Raw genomic sequence first — 25,095 nt, 5'->3', positions numbered from 1 at the left:
AAAGATAATGTGCAGCTTTAATTGTAAGACATGGCGTAATTCAATCTTTTCCATGACCTCACTTCCTGGAAAGGAAGCCTATAGCATGTGGCTATCAGATACCTTTTTTCCCCCCCTTTCCTTTTCGTGCTATAAAATCTGTCATGAGCACTGCCACTCCTTTTACTTCTATCTGCAACTACTGCTAGAAGAAAAGACCTGAAGAAAAGACCAACCCCATCATCCAGGTAAGCCTGTTGGATTGAAATCATGTCTCTATCCTGAAGTCATAGAGTTAAGTTATACAGAAGATTTGAAAGTATGGTTTGTTCACTTTGATCAGAGCTTGGACCATGAAACGTAAACAAACTTCAGCAGAACTTTCAAGTCTGCGAGCAAGAGCTATGCAGTCTATTTGAAGCTCTCGGGCAAGTTTTGACAAGGTTAGAAAATATGTTGCTAAAAGAGAAAGGTGAAGTGAATAGCAATCATTAACAGGGATAAACCTGTTGACATAACAGTGGCAATAAAATGTCAACTTTTGCACTGTACGACAAACACGTTCCACCAAAATGTAGCACAGCAGTAACATAATCAGGTAGTTATGCAAGAGAAAAAATAAAAGGAAATTTTAGTTCAAAATGAAAAATACTTGAGATATTAACCTTTTATAATGGAAAAGGCAAGGTAAAGAGCTGGTTCTTTAAAAGCATTTAAAACCTTGAGATTGTGAGCCGCCTTTTCAGGGATTGGTAGTTTTGGAGCAGCAGCAGAGAAGGTACACTCACCTTCTGCTCAGTCTTGAGAATATCAGATTTGACCTCAGTGTTCTCGCGGATGGATGGCATTTTGCAAGATTAGAGACCAAACTGTTCAGTATCAGTAGTAACATTTCAAAAATAAATCCTGGAACAACTAGGAAGCCAGAACTGGAATTACTTTTCTAGATCAGCGATCAGCAGCGTTTTGTCAAGCAACAGGTTGACTGGTCTAAACCGACAAAGTGAATTACAGTAATCCAAGCAAATTTATCTTAAAACAAGCACTTCTAAAGCCCTTAAGGCATTGCTTTAGTAAGAAAAATTAGCTGGAAAAAAAGCTAATCTTGACAACTGAACTGATGTGCTTTGTGAAATGAGTAGTCAAAGAATACATTATGACTCTTCACAGAGAGCTCAAAAATGACATTTGAAAGTTCTATGTCCAAGATACCATAACCTCTGTTGTATTTTGGTTAAGGAGGAGGAATCTTGAGTTCATTCACATCTTTATATCAGCAAGACATTCCAATAATGTCATCACAGAACTGTTTTTTGTAAATGAGCAGATAGTGTTGAATGCCATCAACAAAGCAGTGGAAAGATACAGTACAGACCAAAAGTTTGGACACACCTTCTCATTGAATTCAATTAGAAAGTGTGTCCAAACTTTTGGTCTGTACTGTATATTTCATAGAAATAGACCCTAAGTGTAACATAAGGGGGAAAAAGACTGGCCCTTGAATGAATCATTGCAGAACTCCCCAAGTAACAAGTGTTGTAGCTGAAGCATACGCGTCTACCTGGAATGGGAAGCTTTTTTTCCCCATTAAAGACTTAAACCAATGTAGCACAATTTCTTCCAGCCCCTCACAATGCTCAAGCCTTGATAAAAGGATGCAATAATCCAATGTCAAACAAGCCTCTTATACCTCAAAGAGCCAGACAACCAGGGATTTTCAAAAACAGTTAGAACCAGGTCATTGAAAATTTGCACTAAAGCAGGTTTAGTGCAGTGAAACTTTTTAAAGCCAGATTGAAACTTTTCATGAACACGATTCTCTTCTAAGAATACTTCCAGCTGGGGCAAAAAAAAAAAAAAAAGAATTTTTGTAAAAGAACCTGGGAAAGAAAAGGCAACTTCTGTTTGGATCTGGGAGGTGTCTGCATGTTTAACCCTTTGTTGTAGTTCGTGTGGTCGACCTCATGAGGGCGCCAGGTAGCAACAGTCTTGACTCGCTGCAGGTGTTTGGTGTTAGAATCTAGTAGGTGAGTCTGCGGCACAGATGGAGCCGAGGTGGAGAACTGTTTTTTCAAGCGAGTACCAAGATGAAGGCAGCCGAGTGGAAGGGTTTGAGGTCTGATAAGTATCGCAGCAGAGGGACTGGATGGAGCTAGCCGTGGAAGTTTGTCCAGGATCAACGGAACAGATGAGGAACCAGGTCCTTAAATCCTTCACCTGGTGAGTGGAAATCAACTCCAGGTGTGTTGGAAACACCTGCAGCGTGGCAGGACTGCTGCTACTTGGCACCCTAATGAGGGGGACCACACAAAGTGCAACAAAGAGTTAACAGAACATGCACACACCTCCCAGATCCGAACTTTGAAATAAAGCCCAGGTTCCATAGTCAGAAGGGTTTAAATCAGGGGTGTCAAACTCCAGTCCTCGAGGGCCGCTGTCCTGCAGTTTTTAGATGTGCCACAGGTACAAAACACCCGAATGAAATTACTTAATTACCTCCTCCTTGTGTAGATCAGTTCTCCAGAGCCTTAATGACCTAATTATTCTATTCAGGTGTGGTGCAGCAGAGGCACATCTAAAAGTTGCAGGACACCGGCCCTTGAGGACTGGAGTTTGACACCCCTGGTTTAAATGTTTTAGCTTGAAAAGTGGCAGCACCACAGTATATTTAAAGGCAGACCACACCCCGACTTGAGGGAAGAAGTTATCAATAATAAAATTAGTAACCTAACAAATTGAATAAAATCCTATGAAAATTAGAAGGTTTGTCTAAAAAAACGCTTAAGATGGATAGTGCAGATGTTTCACACTAAATACAGGAACAGAATGAAACTCTGTTCCACTTTTAAGTGTCCCATATTTTGGGAATAAGTCTTTATTAAAACCTTTCTCTCACAAAGACCATCTTACAGGTGTGGACTGGAGTTGGGCCTTTAATTTCAGCCATCTTCATGGACACCCAAACCAACACAACAAACACACCAAAGCATTCACTCACAATCCAAGTCCATCAACTTTTCCTAAACCTTCAGACTACAAATAAAAGACTGGAGTATGAACTGTAGAGGAGCCCATAGCAACATAAAAAGCTCTGATTAGTGACAAAGTCTGTCATCTCCAGAAACATGTATTGCCTTGATGACCAACCTCATATGAGAAGTTGTAGGAATTGACTAGCCAATGAAAAAAAATCCCTTTTTAAGGTAATTGAGAAGATCCTAAACGTGTTTAGATTTAATGTTTAAATGGGGTTTATACAGGAGTCCTAGGCTTGAATTTACTACCTTTTACTACCTGTTTTTACTACCTCTACAATATTTTTACTACCAACACAAAAATCGAGCAGAAGTCTCTTTTGGGAGAGCAGTGAATTCTAAGGGTGCACCGATTTATCGGCTAGTTGATTTATCAACACAGATTTCCTTAATTTTGGGAGATCACCGATCGGAAAATACTTACATGTGAAGTCAATCTTATCCACCTGAGCAAACGTCTGAAAATCAGCCACCGTCCTCTTCTGCTCTGCTGTGGGAAAGGTTTGACTGACAGACTGAATTCACAGCACCATATAACATGATGGCCCAGGTAAGTTAAAACTTGATCCCACCTACTGAGGGATAAAGGTGCAACTGTGACTTTATCTTGACAAAGATCTCACATGTAAATATTCCAAAAGCATCTCCATAAGACTTACGACTTTGATTTATTTTTAAGAATATAAAAAATGCTATGACATACAAATTTCACAAGCTCAATAAAGCAATAGTATTAATTTGCTAATTGTCAACACAAGTTGTTGTTTTTTTTGTTTTTTTTCGTTTTATGTAATATGTTGATGTGTAGCGGAATTTGGTGTTTCAGTTCAGTTTAAAAAAAAAAAAGCTACCCCACACACCAACTCTGACAGATCACCAGTAGAGCAGATGTTTAAGCTAATCAACCACCGCTGCGTTCAGACGATCGCTTATTAATAACCGCAAAATAAATACCAGGTTTGAAAACATAAACTAACTGAATGGTCTGTTTTGAGTAGGAAACGTTTGCGTGTATGTCGGTGTGGAATCCAGATAGGTAAAGTGGCGCGGTTGTCAGTTGCTATGGCAACGAGTCTGCGTGTAGCGTAGCTGGCACGGAGAGCGAGAAAAAAAAAGTGGTTTCGAGTTGTTCTTTAATGGTTTTCAGCGTTATTTTTTCCTATGCTGTTGCGCATAGAACTGAATTAACAATATAAACATCTCCAGGTTTCATTTTGTTAACGGGATCGATCTACCGCGGCAGCGCGGCTACAAATGGCAAGTCAGAATCGGCTTTTTTCCTCCAGCACATTCGCGAAATTTCCGCTTGTAAACAACAAGTATGGTATCGGTTGATGAATGCTGTACTGGTAAAAGTTTTACTACTTTTCCTAAAACTGCAGTAGAATTTTAATTTTGGCTCATGTTCACTCTGCCATCTGTTTGTGTTGCAGTTGGTGATATTAACTTAAGTAAGTAGCAGCGGTGTTCAGGCACCAGAGGTTAACGGTGTCAGTAAGGTTAGGGTGACCAGACGTCCTCTTTTTCCCGGACATGTCCTACTTTTCAGACCTAAAAAAATGTCCGGGGGGAATTTCAAAATCGTCCGGGATTTTGGTGAACTGCCTCAAAACACATTACATAGTGTTACCTTCCCCCGTTGGCGCATGTTTGTCCGCCGATTCTACCCCCAACAAAAACAGAAGTGTCCTCCTTTTCAGAAACCCAAATCTGGTCACCCTAAGTAAGGTCTGCTGCTTGTCAGCGCCACCCGTTGTGTTGCTGGTAATATTGCTTTCTGCTGAGTTGTGACGGTAATACTTGTGCTCGTAGCTGAACTTGAAGTGGCATCGCTTCGTGTCACACCAAAAAACAAAATCGGGATCTGATTTTTGAAAAAAAATTCAAAAAGGGCACTATGGGCATCACGGATCAGGCACTCTGCCCGTGCCTGATTAAACTCTACAAGTGAAGATTAACTGTTTAATAGTCTGACTGAATTAAACACATTTTAACAATATTCCTTTCTTGATGAATAACAAATCCTGTAAGTTTGAAAATATTTGCTCATTATTTGTCAAATTTATTTGGGATGAATTATTTCAGATTCGTAAAATAATCTGTTCCCCTTCATAACATGGGAACAGAGAACAGATATTATTAACTCTGTTTATTTGAATGATAATTATTTTTCTCTAAAATTGATCACTGAGAGAAGCAGGACTGGATCTTCACACATACACACAGATGTTACACTGTTGAATGAACGAGTTAGCATTAGCTAGCATGTCGTCAATCAGTTTATCACAGAGTAATTTATTCTAACTCTCGGTTCTGTCTTAATGAACCATCAGCACTAAATACAGGTGAGTCTATAAATGAGACAACATGCCCCAAACGTCAGATATTAGCTATAAACTAGCGATATTAAAGCCATTTTGTTCGTGGTAACATCAATGAGAGATATATTTACCGATAAACCGAGTTCCGTCTGCATAAAAAAACTAAATGCCGCGCTATTCATATTTAGCGAGGAAAGGACAAATAAAATCATTTCTCCCTATTCTGGTCACAATCAGAGGAAAATGAAGCTGTGTTTTTTTTTTTGTAATAATAAAAAAATATAACAAAATAAAAAGCAGCGGGTTGAGGCGCTAAAAATAGACCTGACGGCTGCTGACGCCGCAAAGCTGCGGGAGTTGCGCGGGGCGAAGAGAGGCGATCTGCGGCCCATCCGAGACCCACAACGTCACCGAGGAAGTCCTGATGGCTGCGGTCGACCCATTTGTCAAAACCCTCACCCCAAAGGAGTGGTTAAGACTGGCAAATGGAAATGCAGAAGCCAGCATCACCTGCGCTCTGCAGGAGAAGTTTGGATCCATCTTGGAGATTTTTACCTGCAACATTCTGCTTAGTCAGGAATGTTGCACCATGAGGAACCTGAAGGCGGCTGTGGGGAACAAAGTTCCCGAATGCTTCGCGAAAATCCTGGAGATTGAAGAAGACATAATTACGGAGAACACACAAAATTTAAACAGGCTGATTGTACAATATCTGCTGGCCAGTATGAAACACAGCTTGGACTCAGATGCTACTCCAAGAGATAATGTTGAGAAAGCATGTTGCTTGTCAATAGTTAGTCTAATGGTTGATGAAACCATTTTGATTATAAAAGACCTTTTGGATAGATCGCCCTCATTTGTAGAAAAATTCATGGAACCAGCCGACAGTGAATCTTGTGAGCCAAAGTCTAAGACTAAAGGTCTGACAGGAAAGATAAAGAGGTTTTTCAGGAATTTCATTGCTAGACGTTCAGCAAAGGTGGCTCCATTGATCATCCAAGTGGAAGATATAAAAATGTCAGAAGGAGAGGCTTCTCTTTCGGGCATTGAAGGGTGCGTAGCTCAGCTGGCCAAAGACAACGAGGAAACGACGGCCATGGCAGCTGATATTCCTCAAGAAATCAAGGCAACCGCAGAGCTACAGGAAGAGGAGAAAGACCAGTCCCTCAGAGAACCAGAGGAAGACCAGTCCCTCAGAGAACCAGAGGAAGACCAGTCCCTCAGAGAACCTGAGAAAGACCAGTCCCTCTGCAAACCTGAGAAAGACCAGTCCCTCAGTGACCCAGAGGAAGACCAGTCCCTCTGCAAACCAGAGGAAGACCAGTCCCTCTGCAAACCTGAGGAAGACCAGTCCCTCTGCAAACCTGAGGAAGACCAGTCCCTCAGAGAACTTGAGAAAGACCAGTCCCTCAGCAAACCAGAGGAAGACCAGTCCCTCAGCGAAGCAGAGAAAGACAAGTCCCTCAGTGAAGCAGAGGAAGACCAGTCCCTCAGTGAAGCAGAGAAAGACCAGTCCCTCAGTGAAGCAGAGGAGAACCAGTCCGAAGAGGTAAATATGAGAAGGACTGCTGTAAGAAGTCTTGTCAGAGCAGTTATCCAGCAGATTATTGACAAGACAGGAAAGAGCCATTACCCTCTAATTCAATATAATTCTATCTGTGATCGACTCTTTGAGAAACTCTGGGTTGAAACAAAACCCAGAGTTCTCGAAATGAGCCCAGAAAAGATTACACTCCAGGGGAACACCGTCTTTAAAGACCTGATGAAGGAGTGCAAGAACGTAGAGTACATCCTCCTTGTCCTGGAGGCAGGGACCCCGATACTACAAAGAAATGTCCTGGTAACAATGGCAAACAGACTACAGCCGCGGTGGAACCCCTTTAACTCAGTGAGAAAGGCTTTCAGGGAAGTGGTAAAAAACCTGTGAGATAACCTACACAGGCTTTACATTTGGATGTAAATGAGTTACAGCCAAATGTAAAGCCTGAAATTCAGGAAAAATTAGTATAGTTAGGTCATTTTATACTTGTTCATTTTTAGTAGTTAGGTAATTTTATACTTGTTCATTTTTAGTAGTTAGATCATTTTATACATGTTCATTTTTAGTAGTTAGATTATTTTATACTTGTTCAATTTTTAGTAGTTAGATTATTTTATACATGTTCCTTTTTAGTAGTTATGTCATTTTATACATGTTCACTTTTAGTAGTTAGGTCATTTTATACTTGTTCAATTTTTAGTAGTTAGGTCATTTTATACTTGTTCATTTTTAGTAGTTAGATTATTTTATACTTGTTCAATTTTTAGTAGTTAGGTCATTTTATACTTGTTCAATTTTTAGTAGTTAGGTCATTTTATACTTGTTCATTTTTAGTAGTTAGATCATTTTATACTTGTTCATGTTTAGCAGTTAGAAACCCAGAGTAAAGAGTTTGTTTCATTTTACTAAAACATCTTCCTCAACATCTGTGCAGTGAATCCTGTAGGACTGGTTTTTATTTCTGGTCCTCCAGAATCGCAATGCAGCAGCTTTCGTACAGCGTAGTTCAGTTTTTCAGTCCGTCTTCCTTTAACTTCAGATCGTCTTCTCTCCAGGGACTCATCCTAGATGTTTCTCCCAGTTCTGCACATTCTTCCCATCTCCTCTCCCTGCATGAACATCATGGCGTAAACGTTTCCACCTGAAACTCTTTCCAGGTTTCAAGGTGAAGCCAACGTCAACTGATTTAGTTTTGCTCTGAATACCTGGACGTGTGCTGGAGTCATTTCCAGGTTTTTCATGGACATCATTCACTCTTCTTGATGTTTCGTCCTCCATTGTTGCAGGAACTGAAATGTTTTCCTTTTATTTTAGCATATAGCTAAAATGCTAAATTCAATTTAGCTAAATGCTAAAATTAGCATTTAGCTCAAATTAGCAAATGCTAAAATTAGCATTAGCCAATGCTTAATTTAGCTAATCTTAGCATTAATAAAAAAAATAGCTAAATGCTAAATTAGCTCAATTAGCATTTTGACTAATATTAGCCAAAATGCGAAACGTCTTGGCTAATGCTAACATTTAGCAAAAACGTTAGCATTTTTGCTAATTTTAGCTCATACGCTCATTTTAACACGCTGAATGGCGCAAGTCCATGTCAGTCGACGTTCTCGTGATTCCCCTCATGCCGTCGATCGTGCTGCAGCTTTCTATGGCGTCGATGCTAACTTTCAGCGTCGGAACGCCGGGTCCAGACCAACGGGCGCACTTTGGCAGGCCCCATTTAAATTTCTTCAGAAATTTTCTAGTTTTAAATACAGGTTTTATAGTTAAATTAAAACAAAAAGTTGGCATCATTGTAAAATTCTAAATATATTGAAAGGGTCGTTAAAAATTTAGTACCAAGTCAAATAGTATTTGTGACCTTTTACTACCTTTTACTGGCCTTAATTTGAGCTAATTTAATTTACTACCTTTAACTACTGTGCGGAAACCCTGTTAAAAAGACATTGAAGCATATCAGTAGGTTGCAATGTTTTATTAAGCTCAGAGAGGGGGAAAACAACACGTTTTACTAAAGAAAAAAATCACAATAGGTCATACCAATTGTATGACATAGATATGTCATACAATTGGTATGACATGTCTGCATACCAATACCCCAAATTAATTCTATTGAGAATAGATCATCTCTTTTGGCTGACATTAGAGAAGGATGCTTTGAAACACACTGAGAGGCAACTAATTTAAAACTGCATCAACAAACCTTACAGAAGCACACAGCAGCAGGCTATGTCAGACCAACCTGTCGGGGAACATGAGGATGGGTGACCATGACAATAAATCGCAAATAAGCACCTAATTAAATTAACGGCACAGTTGTAAAAAAAAAAGGGAATAACTCACTTTCTAATTTCAGCCCAGTAGGGTTCTTTAACAGAATTTGATCAAAGCTGTTATACCAGGATGAATCCGAGACACAGATGAAGATGAAAGAAATGTTGTGGAAATCTTTATCATCAAGTTATAACTGCAAATACATAATGATGGTTCTTTTGTGGAATAAATTGTTTGTTGTTTTGGGGGGGGTTTCACACTAAGTCTCCAGTGCAAGTAATTTCAGAGTTCAGTAACGTGTTGTCAGCCCTGTACAGAATTTGGAACATAAATGATATAGTAGTATATGCCAGCTGATTAGTTTATAGGTTTAAAAGGAATATATTAACATTTTATTGGTTCCCGAACATCAGAAAACGAAGCCTATTAAAAGTTTAGGCAATAATGCTTTATGAATGCAAACAATGTCAATTTAAATAGCTGAAAATGTCAATAAATCTTTTGTTCTACAGCCATAAATGTTCAAAGGCTTTGACATAATTGTTGAATGGCTATGTTAGGGTACATTTAAAGCAGGTAAATAAACATAAAGCCCATTTTTCAGAATTAAATACACCATGACTTGTTTTTAAACATTTGACATATAAGCTACTAGTAAATATTGTATTAGTAGTATCCTTCATAAATTCAACATTAAACCTTTATGTGTGATCAATAAAAAATAAATGTAATGATATGTATTAATCCCTTAAAGGTTTGAGGAGAGGAAGAGATGTGAGAGGAGGGAAGTGAGGAGAAAGCTAAACAGATTACACATGGCTGCAGAAATGTCTCCAAAGTGTCCCAAGCTGAGAGCCTTGCTGTTTCTTATATTTCACAGATCAAAGGTGTTTTCTCTGACAGCTGCGTGTCCCACCCTACTGTCATCATGAAGGAGGTAACAACAGGTGAGTTATTCCACAAGAAATGAATGTGCATGTAGAGGAGCACATCCCTTCTCCTCAGAAGGACTCTATTTTCACTCTGTTTCAGGGTGCAAATGAATTCTCCCTAACACTCTTCGCAAACATTATTATGTGAATCAGTGATGGCTCTGTGTGAGTTCCGCCTCTGATTTCTATCCTGTTTGATGGGCACAGTGCCTGTCTGGGCTAAATTAATGAACAGCAGCCATAAGGTGTTTGAAAGTCTGGAGGGGAAAAAAGTAGCAGGAGCAAACACATGAAGGAGTTTGAGAGCATTTTCACTAGCTGCTATTGCACAAGTCTTGTCTTTCTGAAAATTTCAAGACAACAGCATCACAACTGAGCTAATTCAATGATAGATGGGAGAGGACATAATACCCCCTATCTGTCTCATGATACTTAAGCAGCTACTGCAATTCCTGACCAGTGTTGGCATAGTTACTTTGAAAAAGTAACTTTAATCAGACTACTGATTACTAGTGAAAAAGTAACTTAGTTATATTACTGACTACTTGATTTGGAAAGTAACTAAGTTACATTAAAAGTAACTTTTTAGTTACTTTCAGCAGCTGCTAACAACAATACTCCACCTCCTGTGAAAATCACATTGATCTTTGCTAATACTTAATTGTAAGCTATTTTATAATGGTGACATCAACAATGTGTCTCCACTGATAAGGTAGAACTGAAGAGGAGATTGTACAAAAAAATTAAAAACATGAGTAATTTTGTGGTCCACTGTTGTCTGGAAAACTCTAAGAAGGATGAAGCGAGTGTGGAGGTCCTCTACGAGATTATGAGACGTTTCTCGGACCAATGTTTACAATTTCATCAGGAAATATGTACGGTAGATCTGCAGAGCTTAGAAATAGAACACCTCTAAATCTACAGACTAAAAGAATAATATGTCTTTAGTCAATAGCAATATTACCTGAATTATAATGAGTTAGCCACGTTAACTGTTCACATAAATCTGCTTTCAGATAATATCTATGCATACGCTCTGTCCAAGACGCTAACGAAGGTTTCATCACCGGCAACTGTGGGACTCTACTCTTCTTGTGAAGACCGACTGTATGTGATTCTTGATCAAATAGGAGGTAAATGGTGTGAAAAGTACAAGCAGATTGTTTCTAAAACAACCACTTAAACCTGTCTGGGTTTACTCTGTGTGACACTGATGACTACTTTCTGCATCAGATGATTTGCATGTTTGCAGTGTTTATGACACCGTCTCCTTATCTGCTGAGCTATCTGAGAGCTGTGAACATGACAGAGACGTGTGAAACTGTGATGCGCTGATTGTGCAAACTGCACCTGTCCATAATAATATTATGGTGACAGAATATTAAAACATATTATGTTCAAACATATGCAGTTAAACCCAAAGGTCTTAACTTCTTAAGAACTGACTGGATGCATTTAAAAAGGGACCTTTTTTTTACATTTTACTGAGTCATCTAAGTCGTCCTTATATCTTTTAAAAAGATGCTTCTTTTAAAAAGCTTGATAAACAAATCCTGGAGAGTTGTAGGAATAAACAAAGTACACAAAAAAGATAAGTCAGGCTGCACATATGAATTCACCTTGTTCATTCAATATTTGGAAATATATTACAAAGACAAGTCATGTGAGTGGTGACAGGCCTCCATGGAAAAGAAAAGTATTGCTGCTGTACCCTGAAGGTCCTGCTGCAACAGGAATTATTATTTTTCTTTTTACATTGGCAGATTTATTGCACATTTTAGATCAAACATCAAGTGTAGATTATAAAATTCACAGAATATTGAGGCTCTGAGATGTTGATTGTTTTCCTGGAACAAGTCTTGGATTTAGTTCTTTGATTAAGTGTATATTACTTGAAGCCATATAGGTAAAATCTATAAAGTTTTCAATATTTGATTATTTGAAATTTATTTAATTTAATTATAATTATCTCAAGTCCTTGATTTTAGAAGATGGATGCAAATATTAATAAACAACCATACACACACATTTTACACACATTTATATGTGTGTGTATTGATTATAGTGCTTTTTTCCGTTTTCGTTCCGACATTGTTTCTACTTGAGACGTGTTACTAAACAAAGCGTCAATAGAAAATATATTAAAATATATCTGTTATTCTGCTTTTCCAAGACTGGGTTACAGATGCCTTTAGATTAATGCAGAAGATATGATGATAATATTGTTCATCCATATTATCTAATACAATTATATGGATCTAAACTACATACATCCTCAATATAAATATTGTAATTGTTGTTTTTCAGTGTACATAAATCGGGAGTCTTTGAGGATTGAGCAGAAATCTGACAAAGGACAAAAGCCCCTTGCAGTCAAACTTTCTGTCAAAGACTTGTTGCTTCTCATTGTGAGGCTGCTCTTCTACACACCAGTCTGGACTACAGAGAACCAGAATCACCATAATGTCAGGTTCCTTTATGTGAATTTCAGTGCTTGGCATTTTGCTGGTAGTGACATGCTATGGGCTGGGATAGCCATACGATTGTTTCATGCCATGCAGATGAATTTTGGGAAACTGCAACTCGCACTCTATCGTGTTACGCAATATGATGAAGAGGATGAAGTAAAGGAAAAGGTGAGTTTTTTGTTGGCTTTTCTCTGCCTTAAGAACATATTTAGAGGTTATGTGTGTTTTTGTGGGTAAAATCACTGAAACATATTCTGCAAAGGACTTGAAATGCCTTGTTGGATAGCCAGTTGGTGTCTTTTTGGTACATCTGCATTATAGGGATTAAATCTGCAGGAACGATGCATTTATTTTACCAAGCTATCTTCCAGTTACTTAGTGGTTTCCAAACAAAAAGTGGGTAACAAACTGATAGAAAGTCACCATTTTTTGTGTAGATACATGTCCCTAAAACACAGCAGTGATTGGTAACCATTTTTTCTTCTTGGGTTACTTTTTTTCACTTCAGGAGGTGAAGGACATCCCCAATAACTGGATATCCAAGAAGGTTTGCTGCTGCCCCCTGTGGTTTTTCCTACTGTCCATCATTATTGTCCCAGTAGTACTCATAGTGGTCTTTTTTGTTTGGGTTTTTCCAAATGCTGAAATAAAACCAGAGGAGCAGGGGACTGGAGCAAATAGAGAGGGGAATCAACTGGAGGGCTTTGTTATTGCATCCTTAGGAGTCCCAGCAGTAACAGGACTCAGGTTTGCCTTTCAGATGGTCAAGAACCTCATTTTCAGTCAAGAACAGAACATTAAGAAAGGAATGGACAATGAACGGATCAGCAACAAACTGGGATTCATGAATGAAGTCAGGAAAGAAATGTGGTTTCTGACTCAATTCATCAAGTTCATGGAGGTGTTTGAAAGGAGGAAGATTCGAATTGTGTTGAAAATTACTCATCTGGACCGTTGCTCCCCCAAGAAAATCGTTGGAGTCCTGGAGGCCATGAATATTTTACTCTCCGATGAGGAAAGCCCAATTCTTTCCATCCTGGCTGTAAATCCAAGTGTTCTGTTAGAAAAAGTGAAATTTGCAGAAAACTCCATCTGTAAAGAGGACAGAGCTCACGGACTGCTGAACCGCATAGTCACTTTGGCCTTCACAGTCCCACCAATGTCTGAAAATTCAAAGCGCAGCTTATTTAACAGCCTTAACAACACTCCAGGATTCTCTGAAGATTACCCCTTGAGGTGGAACAAACACAGGAGAAAGACGTCTGTGATAGAGCCGATAGTGTTGACAATTGAGGAATCAAAGGAGTCAAATCCTCTGATCAACACAAATCGTGATACTTTTGAAATGAAAGAGGATGAATTGGAACAAACGGTTCAGACAATACTTACCAAAGGTGAAAAAACGCTGAACAAGTACATGCTAGAAGATGCCATCTCAATGAAGAGGACGATCAGCTCTGTCTGGGTAACGGTCATAATCATGAAGTTACTGAAGAAAGATTTTCCTGACCCAGAGGACACTGCAGCATGGGTGGTTCTAGCCAACCAGTGGCCCTGTCGATTCAGCTGGATCCTCCAGTGTGTGGAGGATGAAAAGCAGAGAGCAGTGATTGATCATCAGAACATGAGCTCTGATGATTCAAAGACCCTTTGGGAGGTCTTCAGCGAGTCCAGGGAGGAGCTATATGTGATGAGGACACACATCGAGGAACTCCTCGAGCAGGACGGAGACCCTGAAGTGTTCGAAGCGTTACTCAAGGATGATGAGTTTGAGTTCACCTTAAAGAACCTGGAGATCTTTCAGGTAGGGATGGTGAATCTGGATCAGTCAATCAGGAGGCAACTGGCTCTTATCAGAGGAACATGCAGGCTGGAAAATTCTGGTTGGATGAGGAACATAGCTCCACTTCCAGTCACAAGTCTTATCAAAATGACCACAGACGATATATGTGAAGAGGTGAGTTCAGACAAAGTTAGTCTGCATGACTTATTCACTTTTAGCATAGCTTGGATATTAATTCTATTATTTCCAGTGGATGTTTTTGTTCTAGATTGTTCTTTAAAGATCTGTCTAGATCTTTCTACCTTAATTTTTTTAAACTTTCAGATTTAAAATTGTAGTGACTGTTTTTCAGAAAGAGATCTTGTTGGACATTTTTCCACCACTTTATGTTTTTGCTGTGATAGTTGTGCACATTTCTTTATGCATTTTGTGGTAAAATATTTTCTAAAATTTCTCAACCTTACTCATACACCTAACATTCTTAACAGGCACACGGACATCATTGTGTTTTATATTCTTTTTTTTCAGATGGACAGGATGAAATTGGACAGTACGTACATGGAAACAGTGAAAAAACATAAGCTCAATGGTTCTGCTCTGGTCTTCGGTGACACAGAAGATCTGAAAGCCCTCCTGGGTATGACATTTGGTGAATGGGCAACTTTCAAACTTCACTTCTTGAGTTTTGTCTCACCCCTCCGGCCACAGCATGAGAACATGCTGCCATTACCTGCCAAAACCCAACTGTTCAAGTTAATCCAGTGTGGAGAGAAGAAATAATTACTCATCTTCTACCAGCCTGTGTTAACAGTTGCCTTGTGTAACATAGTTAAATGCATTGAGTGTGCTAAGGTACACTGAGTGCTCCAAATCTTTTTTCAAATCCTTTTCCATGTTTGTATGGCTTTGATAAGCAGATACGTTAATCCAGTGTTGAAATTGTTTCCATTACACCTCAGCTGTTTTTCTGGCTTCCAGGATATGGACTCAAGTCCCAGAGTGCAACAGTTTTCACCCACTGTCTAACTATATTAATTCACAACTGAACTACAGCTCAAGCATGTTTCTAAGTAATATGACTTCTACTGGAAGTGTTTAGCATATGCATGTTGCTTTTAATGTAATTGTAGTTCATAACCATTTAATAAAAAAAACAAAAACACAAAAATTCCATTTTAGTTTGCAACGATGGAAACTGATTAGCTACTAAACTTTACCAGGTCACTAAAGAGTTTCCAGTGTTTACCACATGGGAGATTTATAACTCAAAATTTTCAAACATTAAATCATAAGTGTTCAGTCATAAGTAAAACTGTCTCATTATGACCTCTAAGAAACTTAACACCTCGGAACACTGACGTTATGTTGTGGGGAAAAAAGATTGATCATAAGCTCATAATTAATAAATATGAGTTAAGATATTGATCTTTAATGAAGCAGCTCAACACTGTCCATAAGATGTAGTAAACTGTATGTTTTCATTCCATCCTAATTAAATGCCAAGTCAAATCAAATGTAAATAAAGTGTTCCAATAGTAAAATTATCACAGAAACCTTATCTTGTGTGGCTGTCATTTCAAAACAGATGCAAGTTTAAAAATAATCAAAGCAACTTGAGGGTTTGTTAGTGACATTTTCATCAAACAAGTTAAAATACAAGTTAAAAAACACTTCTATTTGCTTTCCTTTCAGTTGTCCACCTTTGAATGTTATGTTAATTAATACAGAAATATTCAACAATTCTAGGCATTTACAATACATAACCACATTCAGACAGCATACATTATTAGATTTTGAAATATAACACAAAACCTGTGTCAGGGGCATGAATTGTACACCACTGTTAATTTTACAATTTGATTTGTTATATTCATTAATGATACTAATTTTATGCAATACTTAGAAGACTGGAAGATTTTTTGAAAAATTACAATAAGTCAATTGAATAATAGAGAGGCATTAAAGCTCAAAGGATTCGGTATTCAGCAGTTAATTACAAACACGGACACTATTCTATTTTTCACAGATGCAAGCTGTAATATAGAAGCCATTCCCATTAAAACTCTTCTTATTTTTAAGGCACATGAAATGTTAAAGACAAGTAAGAGCACAACAAACTTGAGGTGGAAGAGTTGCATGTGACTAGATTTTATGGTTTGCATCAATGAACATATTAAGACTTACTTGAGAGTGAGCTTGGTGTTGCAGGTGGAGCAGGAGAAACAACTGACACACCAGGCTTTGTTGAGAGCAGACACAACTGAGGGGGCGCAGAAAAAAGAAATAAAAACAGAAGATTCAGCTGCTGTCACTTAAAGCAACACTTTGTTCATTACTCAACCACAGAACGGTTTTAATTACTAAACCATAGAAGATCCTAATTATGTGTTTTATCACACCGATGCTCACCATCGCCTTCAATCACACGGTTGCAGTGATAACACACGTCCCCAAAGAGCTTAACAGCAGAGAAACAAGGAGAGAAAGCAAACAAATTCCTTCATCATCTACCTGCATTGTGATGTTAGTCGTGTCATTCAAAGCCAAGTTTTAGCTTCTTACCTGATTGTAATGCGTCTCACAGTAAGCCAAACCTTTTCTCTCGTAATGGCGGTGACCGAGGAAAGGTTTCTCACATTTGGTACAAAGTGCTGTAAAAAAATTGTTTAAAAAAATCTAAACATGTAAACATGGTGAAAATTTGGCTGGAAAAACAGTTGGAAACATTTACAAGTAAAATGTCTGAAACTTCAAAAAACAGTGCAGTTTGTATTTAGTCTCTTCTTATTGTGTACCCATGCATCCTGTAATACATCCCATAATACAGAGCATTCATGGTACTAATTTTAAAGAAAGTCTCATGTCTGTCATACATTTCTGAAGTGGTTCGATGCAAAACTACTTGCTGCCAATTAACATTTTCAGCATTACACCGCCTGCTGAACACTGTTAGTAAAGAGTATTTCATACTTTAAATAGTATGAAATGCAGCAGCCTTCAATCAATTTGATCTGCCTTGCTTGACCTCTGGAGAATTCTCCAAACTCTCGACCTGTCAGAAACACTCCAACTACCTTAGAGCATTTTGGGTCCAAATACCTTTTCCTTCATTTTCAAGTTCATATATCTTGACAACATGCATAATTTATTGAATGTTTTTATATTCGACCCAAGTCTGACTGCAGCGCAGAAAGATTTGAATAAGACCAAATGATGTCTTTACGATTTGGACAAAATCATGTCTATCTATATTTAAAAAAAAAAAAAAAGAAAAAAAAGAAAAAAAGAAAAAAAGATTTTTGTGCCTGACAGTTTATGAAGAATACTTGAAGTCAAAATCAAATCAGACAAACAAAATTAAAGGAATTAAAATATGAAAAAACAACATTCTTACATCTTTAATTTCAATTCACAATAGGCCTACTTACCACTTTCATTCTGGCCAAAATATCTGAACAAGGTCTGTTTTAGACTATCAACCTTTAAGACTTCCTGTTTATTCATTCGTAAAACAAAATGATTTCTATGAAAATGTATTATATTGTTTGTGTAAAAAAAACAAACAAACAACGTAGTTAGCAGCTGTAAAGCAGCTAATGACTGAATCTAACATGAACCGGAAGTGTTGTGGCTTGACCGAAGTGGGAGACGTCGATGCAAAAACTGTTGCTATAGAAACATGACAAAACGTCTGTGTAACCGCTAAAACGGTACGTCCTATGTTTTTAAATTACAATTTGGACATGTAAAGAGGGAAATAATGGGTTATATATATGGAAAAACGTTAATTGTGCGACCACTGGAGCGATTCAGTACCGCCATAGGCGAAGTTTATATCTAGGTCTGCAAAACCCAGCTTTTATTGTGATATTCCAGTTCCGCTTATCGGTAAGCAAATTTGCATGACAACTAAATTAGTTCATATCTAAATATTGAGGTCCGAGCTAAATAACACCCTTCTTTGTTTAAATAACTAAACAAATGTAATCATTTGTTTAGCTCACAGATAACTAAACCTTAATATTTAGTTAGCAATATAATATTAATATTAACCAAAAAAAATTGATAGATTTTCAATACTTTTTCTGTGTCACAAATGACATTTTGTTGCCAAATTCACTTTCGTGTCTTTGAGCAATGTCAATAAAATAAGTACAAGTCTAAATGCTTAGGTTGAAAATTAAACCTAATTTGGAACCTAAATGTTTAGTTTAGACAATATATAGTTTGAAACTTAATATTTACTTAGCAAAATAAATATTAAATTAGGATCTAAATATTTAGTTTGAAAATGTTTACATGTTTAGTTTGTAACTTAAACTTTTAGTTAGTAAATAAATATTTAGTTTAAAGAAACTAAATATGAAGCTTCATAACTAAATAATATTTAATTTAAATATTAGCTTTAATTACCCTAAATATATTGTTTGGAAACTATACGAGTAAACAAATCAACATATCAGACCAGATTGTCAGAAGCATGACAAAACACTATTTGTTTACTTTACTGAACAATCAGAATGATGTAGGAACAAGTACATTTTAGTTTGAAAATCTGACATTTATAAATATATAGATAACATGGTGAAAATGGGACTTTGAAAAATGAACTCCCACTTTTTATTCTCTCTATTTAGGCTTAATAAACCTAAATGTTGCTGAGAATTCTGTACTGTTAACATTACAAACACCTCCCACTCAGAATTAAAGTTACCATTAGCTGTTTATAAGCATTTGACATAAAAACCATCAATAAATGTATTAACAATTAATATCCTTCATAAAATTTATCCAGAAGCCTTTGCGAGTGATCAATTAAAGAATAAATGTAATGATATGTATTAATCCCTTAAAGGTTTGAGGAGAGGAAGAGATGTGAGAGGAGGGAAGTGAGAAGAAAGCTAAACAGATTACACATGGCTGCAGAAATGTCTCCAAAGTGTCCCAAGCTGAGAGCCTTGCAGTTTCTTATTTTTCACAGATCAAAGGTGTTTTCTCTGACAGCTGCGTGTCCCTCCCTACTGTCATCATGAAGGAGGTAACAACAGGTGAGTTATTCCACAAGAAATGAATGTGCATGTAGAGGAGCACATCCCTTCTCCTCAGAAGGACTCTATTTTCACTCTGTTTCAGGGTGCAAATGAATTCTCCCTAACACACTTTGCAAACATTATTATGTGAATCAGTGATGGCTCTGTGTGAGTTCCGCCTCTGATTTCTATCCTGTTTGATGGGCACAGTGCCTGTCTGGGCTAAATTAATGAACAGCAGCCATAAGGTGTTTGAAAGTCTGGAGGGGAAAAAAGTAGCAGGAGCAAACACAAGAAGGAGTTTGAGAGCATTTTCACTAGCTGCTATTGCAGAAGTCTTGTCTTTCTGAAAATTTCAAGACAACAGCATCACAACTGAGCTAATTCAATGATAGATGGGAGAGGACATAATACCCCCTATCTGTCTCATGATACTTAAGCAGCTACTGCAATTCCTGACACAATTGGTGTAAAAACATTGCAAGACTGCAGTTGTTTTTACCAAGAAATTTCACACATCCAAACAGCTGATGTGCTTTATCTTGTTGTGGTTACATCTGCTAAGTCCACCTCTGACTGTGCCTGAAAAGAATTGCATTTAGAGCTTTGATGAAAATGTATATTCCAATGAATATTCATCTCAGCAAAAAAAAAAAAAATGCTGTGTATCTTAACTCAAGATAAATCATTCAAAATTTGGTAAATTTAAGAATATATCCACACATTTTAACTTTGGAATGTCTGATAAACCCTTGTCCATCTATTATTTAACATGCTGATGTTTGTGGAGTTGCTAAGGGAGTTGATGCTATCTCCAGTGATGACCAATCCATCACAGGAACAAACTCTGTTTTAGGCTTCAACACAACATCCAGTTAGACAATGAAACTCTACAAGATCTCTAATAAAGTGGTTTAGATTGAAGCATATTCAGATTAGAATTTGACTGTGAAAGGCTTGACCTAAATCCAATCATGTGGCTAGAGTCAAATAATGTTTGAGGATAATTAGATAATTTGGCAGCATTTGATCGTGTCCAGAAAGAAGAATAGGCAACAGCTTCAGTCTCTCAATGCAGGTTTGTAAGAGTAATAACGTGTAAAAGGCTGAAGGATGAAGCGAGTGTGGAGGTCCTCTACGAGATTATGAGACGTTTCTCGGACCAATGTTTACAATTTCATCAGGAAATATGTACGGTAGATCTGCAGAGCTTAGAAATAGAACACCTCTAAATCTACAGACTAAAAGAATAATATGTCTTTAGTCAATAGCAATATTACCTGCATTATAATGAGTTAGCCACGTTAACTGTTCACATAAATCTGCTTTCAGATAATATCTATGCATACGCTCTGTCCAAGACGCTAACGAAGGTTTCATCACCGGCAACTGTGGGACTCTACTCTTCTTGTGAAGACCGACTGTATGTGATTCTTGATCAAATAGGAGGTAAATGGTGTGAAAAGTACAAGCAGATTGTTTCTAAAACAACCACTTAAACCTGTCTGGGTTTACTCTGTGTGACACTGATGACTACTTTCTGCATCAGATGATTTGCATGTTTGCAGTGTTTATGACACCGTCTCCTTATCTGCTGTGAGAGCTGTGAACATGACAGAGACGTGTGAAACTGTGATGCGCTGATTGTGCAAACTGTACCTGTCCATGATAATATTATGGTGACAGAATATTAAAACATATTATGTTCAAACATGCAGTTAAACCCCAAAGGTCTTAATAACTTCTTAAGAACTGACTGGATGCATTTAAAAAGGGACCTTTTTTTTACATTTTACTGAGTCATCTAAGTCATCCTTATATCTTTTAAAAAGATGCTTCTTTTAAAAAGCTTGATAAACAAATCCTGGAGAGTTGTTGGAATAAACAAAGTACACAAAAAAGATAAGTCAGGCTGCACATATGAATTCACCTTGTTCATTCAATGTTTGGAAACATATTACAAACTCAACTCATGTCACCTAGTGTGAGTGGTGACAGGCCTCCATGGAAAAGAAAAGTATAGCTGCTGTACCCTGAAGGTCCTGCTGCAACAGGAATTATTATTTTTCTTTTTACTTTAGCAGATTTATTGCACATTTTAGATCAAGCTTAAAGCTCAGATAATAAAATTCACAGAATAATGGGACTCTGAGATGCTGCAAGACAGATGACAAATACGACTTCTCCAGAACCCAACATTCATTTTATTTATTTGCCTTCTCACGTGGCAAATGGCAGATTGTTTTCCTGGAGCAAGCATTGGATTTAGTTCTTTGCTTAAGTGTATTTTATTTGAAGCCATACAGGTAAAATCTATAAAGTTTTAAATATTTACCAGAGAATTATCTCAATTCCTTGATTTTAGAGGTTAGATGCACAATATTACATTTTTGATTACAGTGCCTTATATGTTTTTCTTCCAACTTTGTTTCTACTTGAGACGAGTTACTAAACAAATCATTCATAGAAAATATATTAAAATATATTTTTTATTCTGCTTTTCCAAAACTGGGTCACAGATGCCTTTTCTTTATCAATGCAGAAGATGATGATAATATTGTTCATCCATATTATCTAATACAATCATATGGATCTAAACTACATACATTCTCAATATAAATAATTGCTGTTTTTCAGTGTATACAAATCGGGAGTCTTTGAGGATTGAGCAGAAATCTGACAAAGGACAAAAGCCCCTTGCAGTCAAACTTTCTGTCAAAGACTTGTTGCTTCTCATTGTGAGGCTGCTCTTCTACACACCAGTCTGGACTACAGAGAACCAGAATCACCATAATGTCAGGTTCCTTTATGTGAATTTCAGTGCTTGGCATTTTGCTGGCAGTGACATGCTATGGGCTGGGATAGCCATACGATTGTTTCATGCCATGCAGATGAATTTTGGGAAACTGCAACTCGCACTCTATCGTGTTACTCAATATGATGAAGAGGATGAACTTAGGGAAAAGGTGAGTTTCTGTTGGCTTTTCAAAACCTTATAAACATTTTTAGTGGTTGTTCTTTTCACGTTGTGTGTGTTTTTGTGGTTTACAAATATTGTTAAATAAATTGAAAAATATTCTGAAAAGCACTTTAAATGCCTCGTTAGCCAGGTGGCTAGTGTCTTTTCAGTCCTTTATTCACTGTGTAATACAATAACATATAGTCCTGTTTTTTGATTAAGTGTTATTTGACTCAAGTGAGTCTTCTCATTTAATATCCTCAAATCTAACCTGCTATATTGATGGGACTGGCAACATTGAGAGTGCAAATATTATTCCAACCTCCATGAGGGAAAGCTGAAGATAATTAAGAATCACTTTAAGGGGATGTGATCAAAGTCAACATGAGATCTGCATTATAGGAATTAAATTTAAAGAAAGAATACATTTATATTAGTAACATGCACAGTACACAGCAATGATTGGTAACCATTTTTTCTCCTTGGGTTTCTTCTTTTCACTTCAGGAGGTGAAGGACAGCCTCGATAACTGGACATACAAAAAGATTTTAGGCTGCCCCATGTGGTTTGTCTTCGTGGGCATTAATGTTGTCCCAGTAGTTCTCCTAGTTGTCTTTTGTGTTTGGGGTTTTCCTGAAATACAGTCCCCAAAGAACAAGGAGACTGAAGATATTAAGGTGGAGCTACTTGAAGGCGCCATCTTTATATCCTTAGGAATCCCAGCAGCGACAGGATTGAGGTTTGTCTTTCAGATGTTCAATAGCCTCGTCTTCAGCCAAGCTCATAACATTAAGAAAGGAATGGACAACGAACGGATAAGCAAACAATTGGGATTCATGAATGAAGTCAGGAAAGAAATGTGGTTTCTGACTCAATTCATCAAGTTCATGGAGGTGTTTGAAAGGAGAAGGATTCGAATTGTGTTGAAAATTACTCATCTGGACCGTTGCTCCCCCAAGAAAATTGTTGGAGTCCTGGGGGCCATCAATATTTTACTCTCCGATGAGGAATGCCCAGTTCTTTCCATCCTGGCTGCAAATCCAAATGTTTTGTTAGGAAAGGTAAAATTTGCAGAAAACTCCATCTGTAAAGAGGATAGAGCTCACGGCCTGCTGAACCGCATAGTCACTCTGGCCTTCACAGTACCAACAATGTCTGAAAATTTAAAGCACAATTTGTTTCACAGCCTTAACAACACTCCAGGATTCTCTGAAGATTACCCCTTGAGGTGGAATAGACACAGGAGAAAGACGTCTGTGATAGAGCCAATAGTGTTGGCAATTGGGGAATCAACTGAGTCCTTTGCAGATACCTTAGAAATGAAAGAGGATGAATTGGAACAAACGGTTCAGACAATACTTATCAAAGGTGAAAAAAAGCTGAACAAGTACATGTTAGATGATGCTATCTCAATGAAGAGGACGATCAGCTCTGTCTGGGTAACGGTCATAATCATGAAGTTACTGAAGAAAGACTTTCCTGACCCAGAGGACACTGCAGCATGGGTGGTTCTAGCCAACCAGTGGCCCTGTCGATTCAGCTGGATCCTCCAGTGTGTGGAGGATGAAAAGCAGAGAGCAGTGATTGATCATCAGAACATGAGCTCTGATGATTCAAAGACCCTTTGGGAGGTCTTCAGCGAGTCCAGGGAGGAGCTATATGTGATGACACACATCGAGGAACTCCTCGAGCAGGACGGAGACCCTGAAGTGTTCGAAGCGTTACTCAAGGATGATGAATTTGAGTTCACCTTAAAGAACCTGGAGATCTTTCAGGTAGGGATGGTGAATCTGGATCAGTCAATCAGGAGGCAACTGGCTCTTATAAGAGGAACATGCAGGATGGAAAATTCTGGTTGGATGAGGAACATAGCTCCACTTCCAGTCACAAGTCTTATCAAAATGACCACAGACGATATATGTGAAGAGGTGAGTTCAGACAAAGTTAGCCTGCATGACTTATTCACTTTTAGCATAGCTTGGATATTAATTCTTTTATTTCCAGTGGACATTTTTGTACTAGATTGTTCTCTAACAATCTGTCTAGCTCATTTTTAAAAAAATTTCAGATTTAAAATTGTAGTGACCGTTTTTCAGAAAGAGATCTTGTTGGACATTTTTCCATCATTTTATGATTTTGCAGTGGTAGCAGTTTTGCAAATTGCTTTATGCATTTTTGTGTACTTTCAGTGCTGATAAAATATTTTATAGCATTTCTCAGCCTTACTCATTGACCCAACTGGCACACGGACATCATTGTGTTTTATATTCTTTTTTTTTTTTCAGATGGACAGGATGAAATTGGACAGTACGTACAGGGAAACAGTGAAAAAACATAAGCTCAATGGTTCTGCTCTGGTCTTCGGTGACGCAGAAGATCTGAAAGCCCTCCTGGGTATGACATTTGGTGAATGGGCAACTTTCAAACGGCACTTCTTGAGTTTTGTCTCACCTCTCCAGCCACAGCATTAGAACATGCTGCCATTACCTGCCAAAACCCAACTGTTCAAGTTAATCTAGTGTGTAGAGAAGAAATAATTACTCATCTTCTACCAGCCTGTGTTAACAGTTGCCTTGTGTAACAGTTAAATACATTGAGTGTGCTAAGGTACACTGAGTGCTCCAAATCTTTTTTTCAAATCCTTTTTCATGTTTGTCTAGCTTTAATAAGCAGGTGTGTTGCAAGGGTTTATATGTTTTTATTACAGCTCAACTGTTGGTTCTGGCTTCCAGGCTATGGACTCAAGTCCCAGAGTGCAACATTTTTCATAT

General features: G+C 37.8%; 3 protein-coding genes across 15 annotated transcripts in view; 2 read left to right on the top strand and 1 right to left on the bottom strand.

Moving 5' to 3' along the window:
• LOC122844401 (LIM and senescent cell antigen-like-containing domain protein 1) overlaps window positions 1-17,975 on the bottom strand; it is a 34,322-nt gene extending 16,347 nt beyond the window's left edge. For 2 of the 4 annotated variants that reach the window (XM_044139785.1, XM_044139795.1), the window contains exons 1-4: window positions 17,764-17,959; window positions 16,898-16,986; window positions 16,745-16,793; window positions 16,520-16,595 (exon numbers count right to left, since the gene is read on the bottom strand). In XM_044139785.1, coding sequence (XP_043995720.1) covers window positions 16,520-16,595; window positions 16,745-16,793; window positions 16,898-16,986; window positions 17,764-17,839 — 290 coding nt within the window. In that variant the 5' untranslated portion in view covers window positions 17,840-17,959. Of the gene's footprint in view, window positions 1-14,978; window positions 15,066-16,519; window positions 16,596-16,744; window positions 16,794-16,897; window positions 16,987-17,763 lie in introns of those variants that run through there. The other 2 variants (XM_044139804.1, XR_006372882.1) reach the window with 2 other exon arrangements.
• nkpd1 (NTPase, KAP family P-loop domain containing 1) lies at window positions 152-16,512 on the top strand. Of its 6 annotated transcripts, none has more exons than XM_044139666.1 (6): window positions 152-227; window positions 10,033-10,099; window positions 11,101-11,217; window positions 12,392-12,720; window positions 13,061-14,509; window positions 14,864-16,512. In XM_044139666.1, exons 2-6 carry the CDS (start codon window positions 10,081-10,083, stop codon window positions 15,113-15,115), a joined length of 2,166 nt encoding a protein of 721 aa, XP_043995601.1. In that variant the 5' UTR covers window positions 152-227; window positions 10,033-10,080; the 3' UTR covers window positions 15,116-16,512. The 6 variants fall into 6 exon arrangements, with proteins under 6 accessions (XP_043995601.1, XP_043995610.1, XP_043995592.1 ...); XM_044139675.1 differs by lacking the exon at window positions 152-227 and adding an exon at window positions 1,848-2,199; XM_044139657.1 differs by lacking the exon at window positions 152-227 and adding an exon at window positions 4,095-4,271 and having other exon boundaries at window positions 14,867-16,512.
• A 17-nt stretch (window positions 17,976-17,992) lies between the features above and the next one.
• LOC122844354 (NTPase KAP family P-loop domain-containing protein 1-like) lies at window positions 17,993-25,080 on the top strand. 5 transcript variants are annotated; one of them, XM_044139708.1, is made up of 6 exons: window positions 17,993-18,045; window positions 19,191-19,383; window positions 20,698-20,814; window positions 22,003-22,331; window positions 22,831-24,252; window positions 24,610-25,080. In XM_044139708.1, the coding sequence occupies exons 2-6, from the start codon at window positions 19,365-19,367 to the stop codon at window positions 24,793-24,795; spliced, it is 2,073 nt and encodes a 690-aa protein (XP_043995643.1). In that variant the 5' UTR covers window positions 17,993-18,045; window positions 19,191-19,364; the 3' UTR covers window positions 24,796-25,080. The 5 variants fall into 5 exon arrangements, with proteins under 5 accessions (XP_043995643.1, XP_043995657.1, XP_043995647.1 ...); XM_044139722.1 differs by having other exon boundaries at window positions 24,613-24,821; XM_044139712.1 differs by lacking the exon at window positions 17,993-18,045 and adding an exon at window positions 18,053-18,223.
• Window positions 25,081-25,095: the final 15 nt, after the last annotated feature.

Source organism: Gambusia affinis, linkage group LG02 (assembly GCF_019740435.1).
Source record: "Gambusia affinis linkage group LG02, SWU_Gaff_1.0, whole genome shotgun sequence".
Lineage (NCBI taxonomy): Eukaryota > Metazoa > Chordata > Actinopteri > Cyprinodontiformes > Poeciliidae > Gambusia > Gambusia affinis.
The sequence above is the reverse complement of the archived record's forward strand: the minus strand, read 5'-3'. Positions and strand labels throughout refer to the sequence as shown.

Bases quoted from the DNA above. Each gene is read 5' to 3' on its own strand.
- nkpd1 (XM_044139648.1), top strand. The intron at 11,218-12,391 runs GTAAATGGTGTG...GTTGTTTTTCAG, and splicing joins GATTCTTGATCAAATAGGAG to TGTACATAAATCGGGAGTCT. The intron at 14,510-14,863 runs GTGAGTTCAGAC...CTTTTTTTTCAG, and splicing joins CAGACGATATATGTGAAGAG to ATGGACAGGATGAAATTGGA.
- LOC122844354 (XM_044139708.1), top strand. The intron at 20,815-22,002 runs GTAAATGGTGTG...GCTGTTTTTCAG, and splicing joins GATTCTTGATCAAATAGGAG to TGTATACAAATCGGGAGTCT. The intron at 22,332-22,830 runs GTGAGTTTCTGT...TTTTCACTTCAG, and splicing joins AGGATGAACTTAGGGAAAAG to GAGGTGAAGGACAGCCTCGA.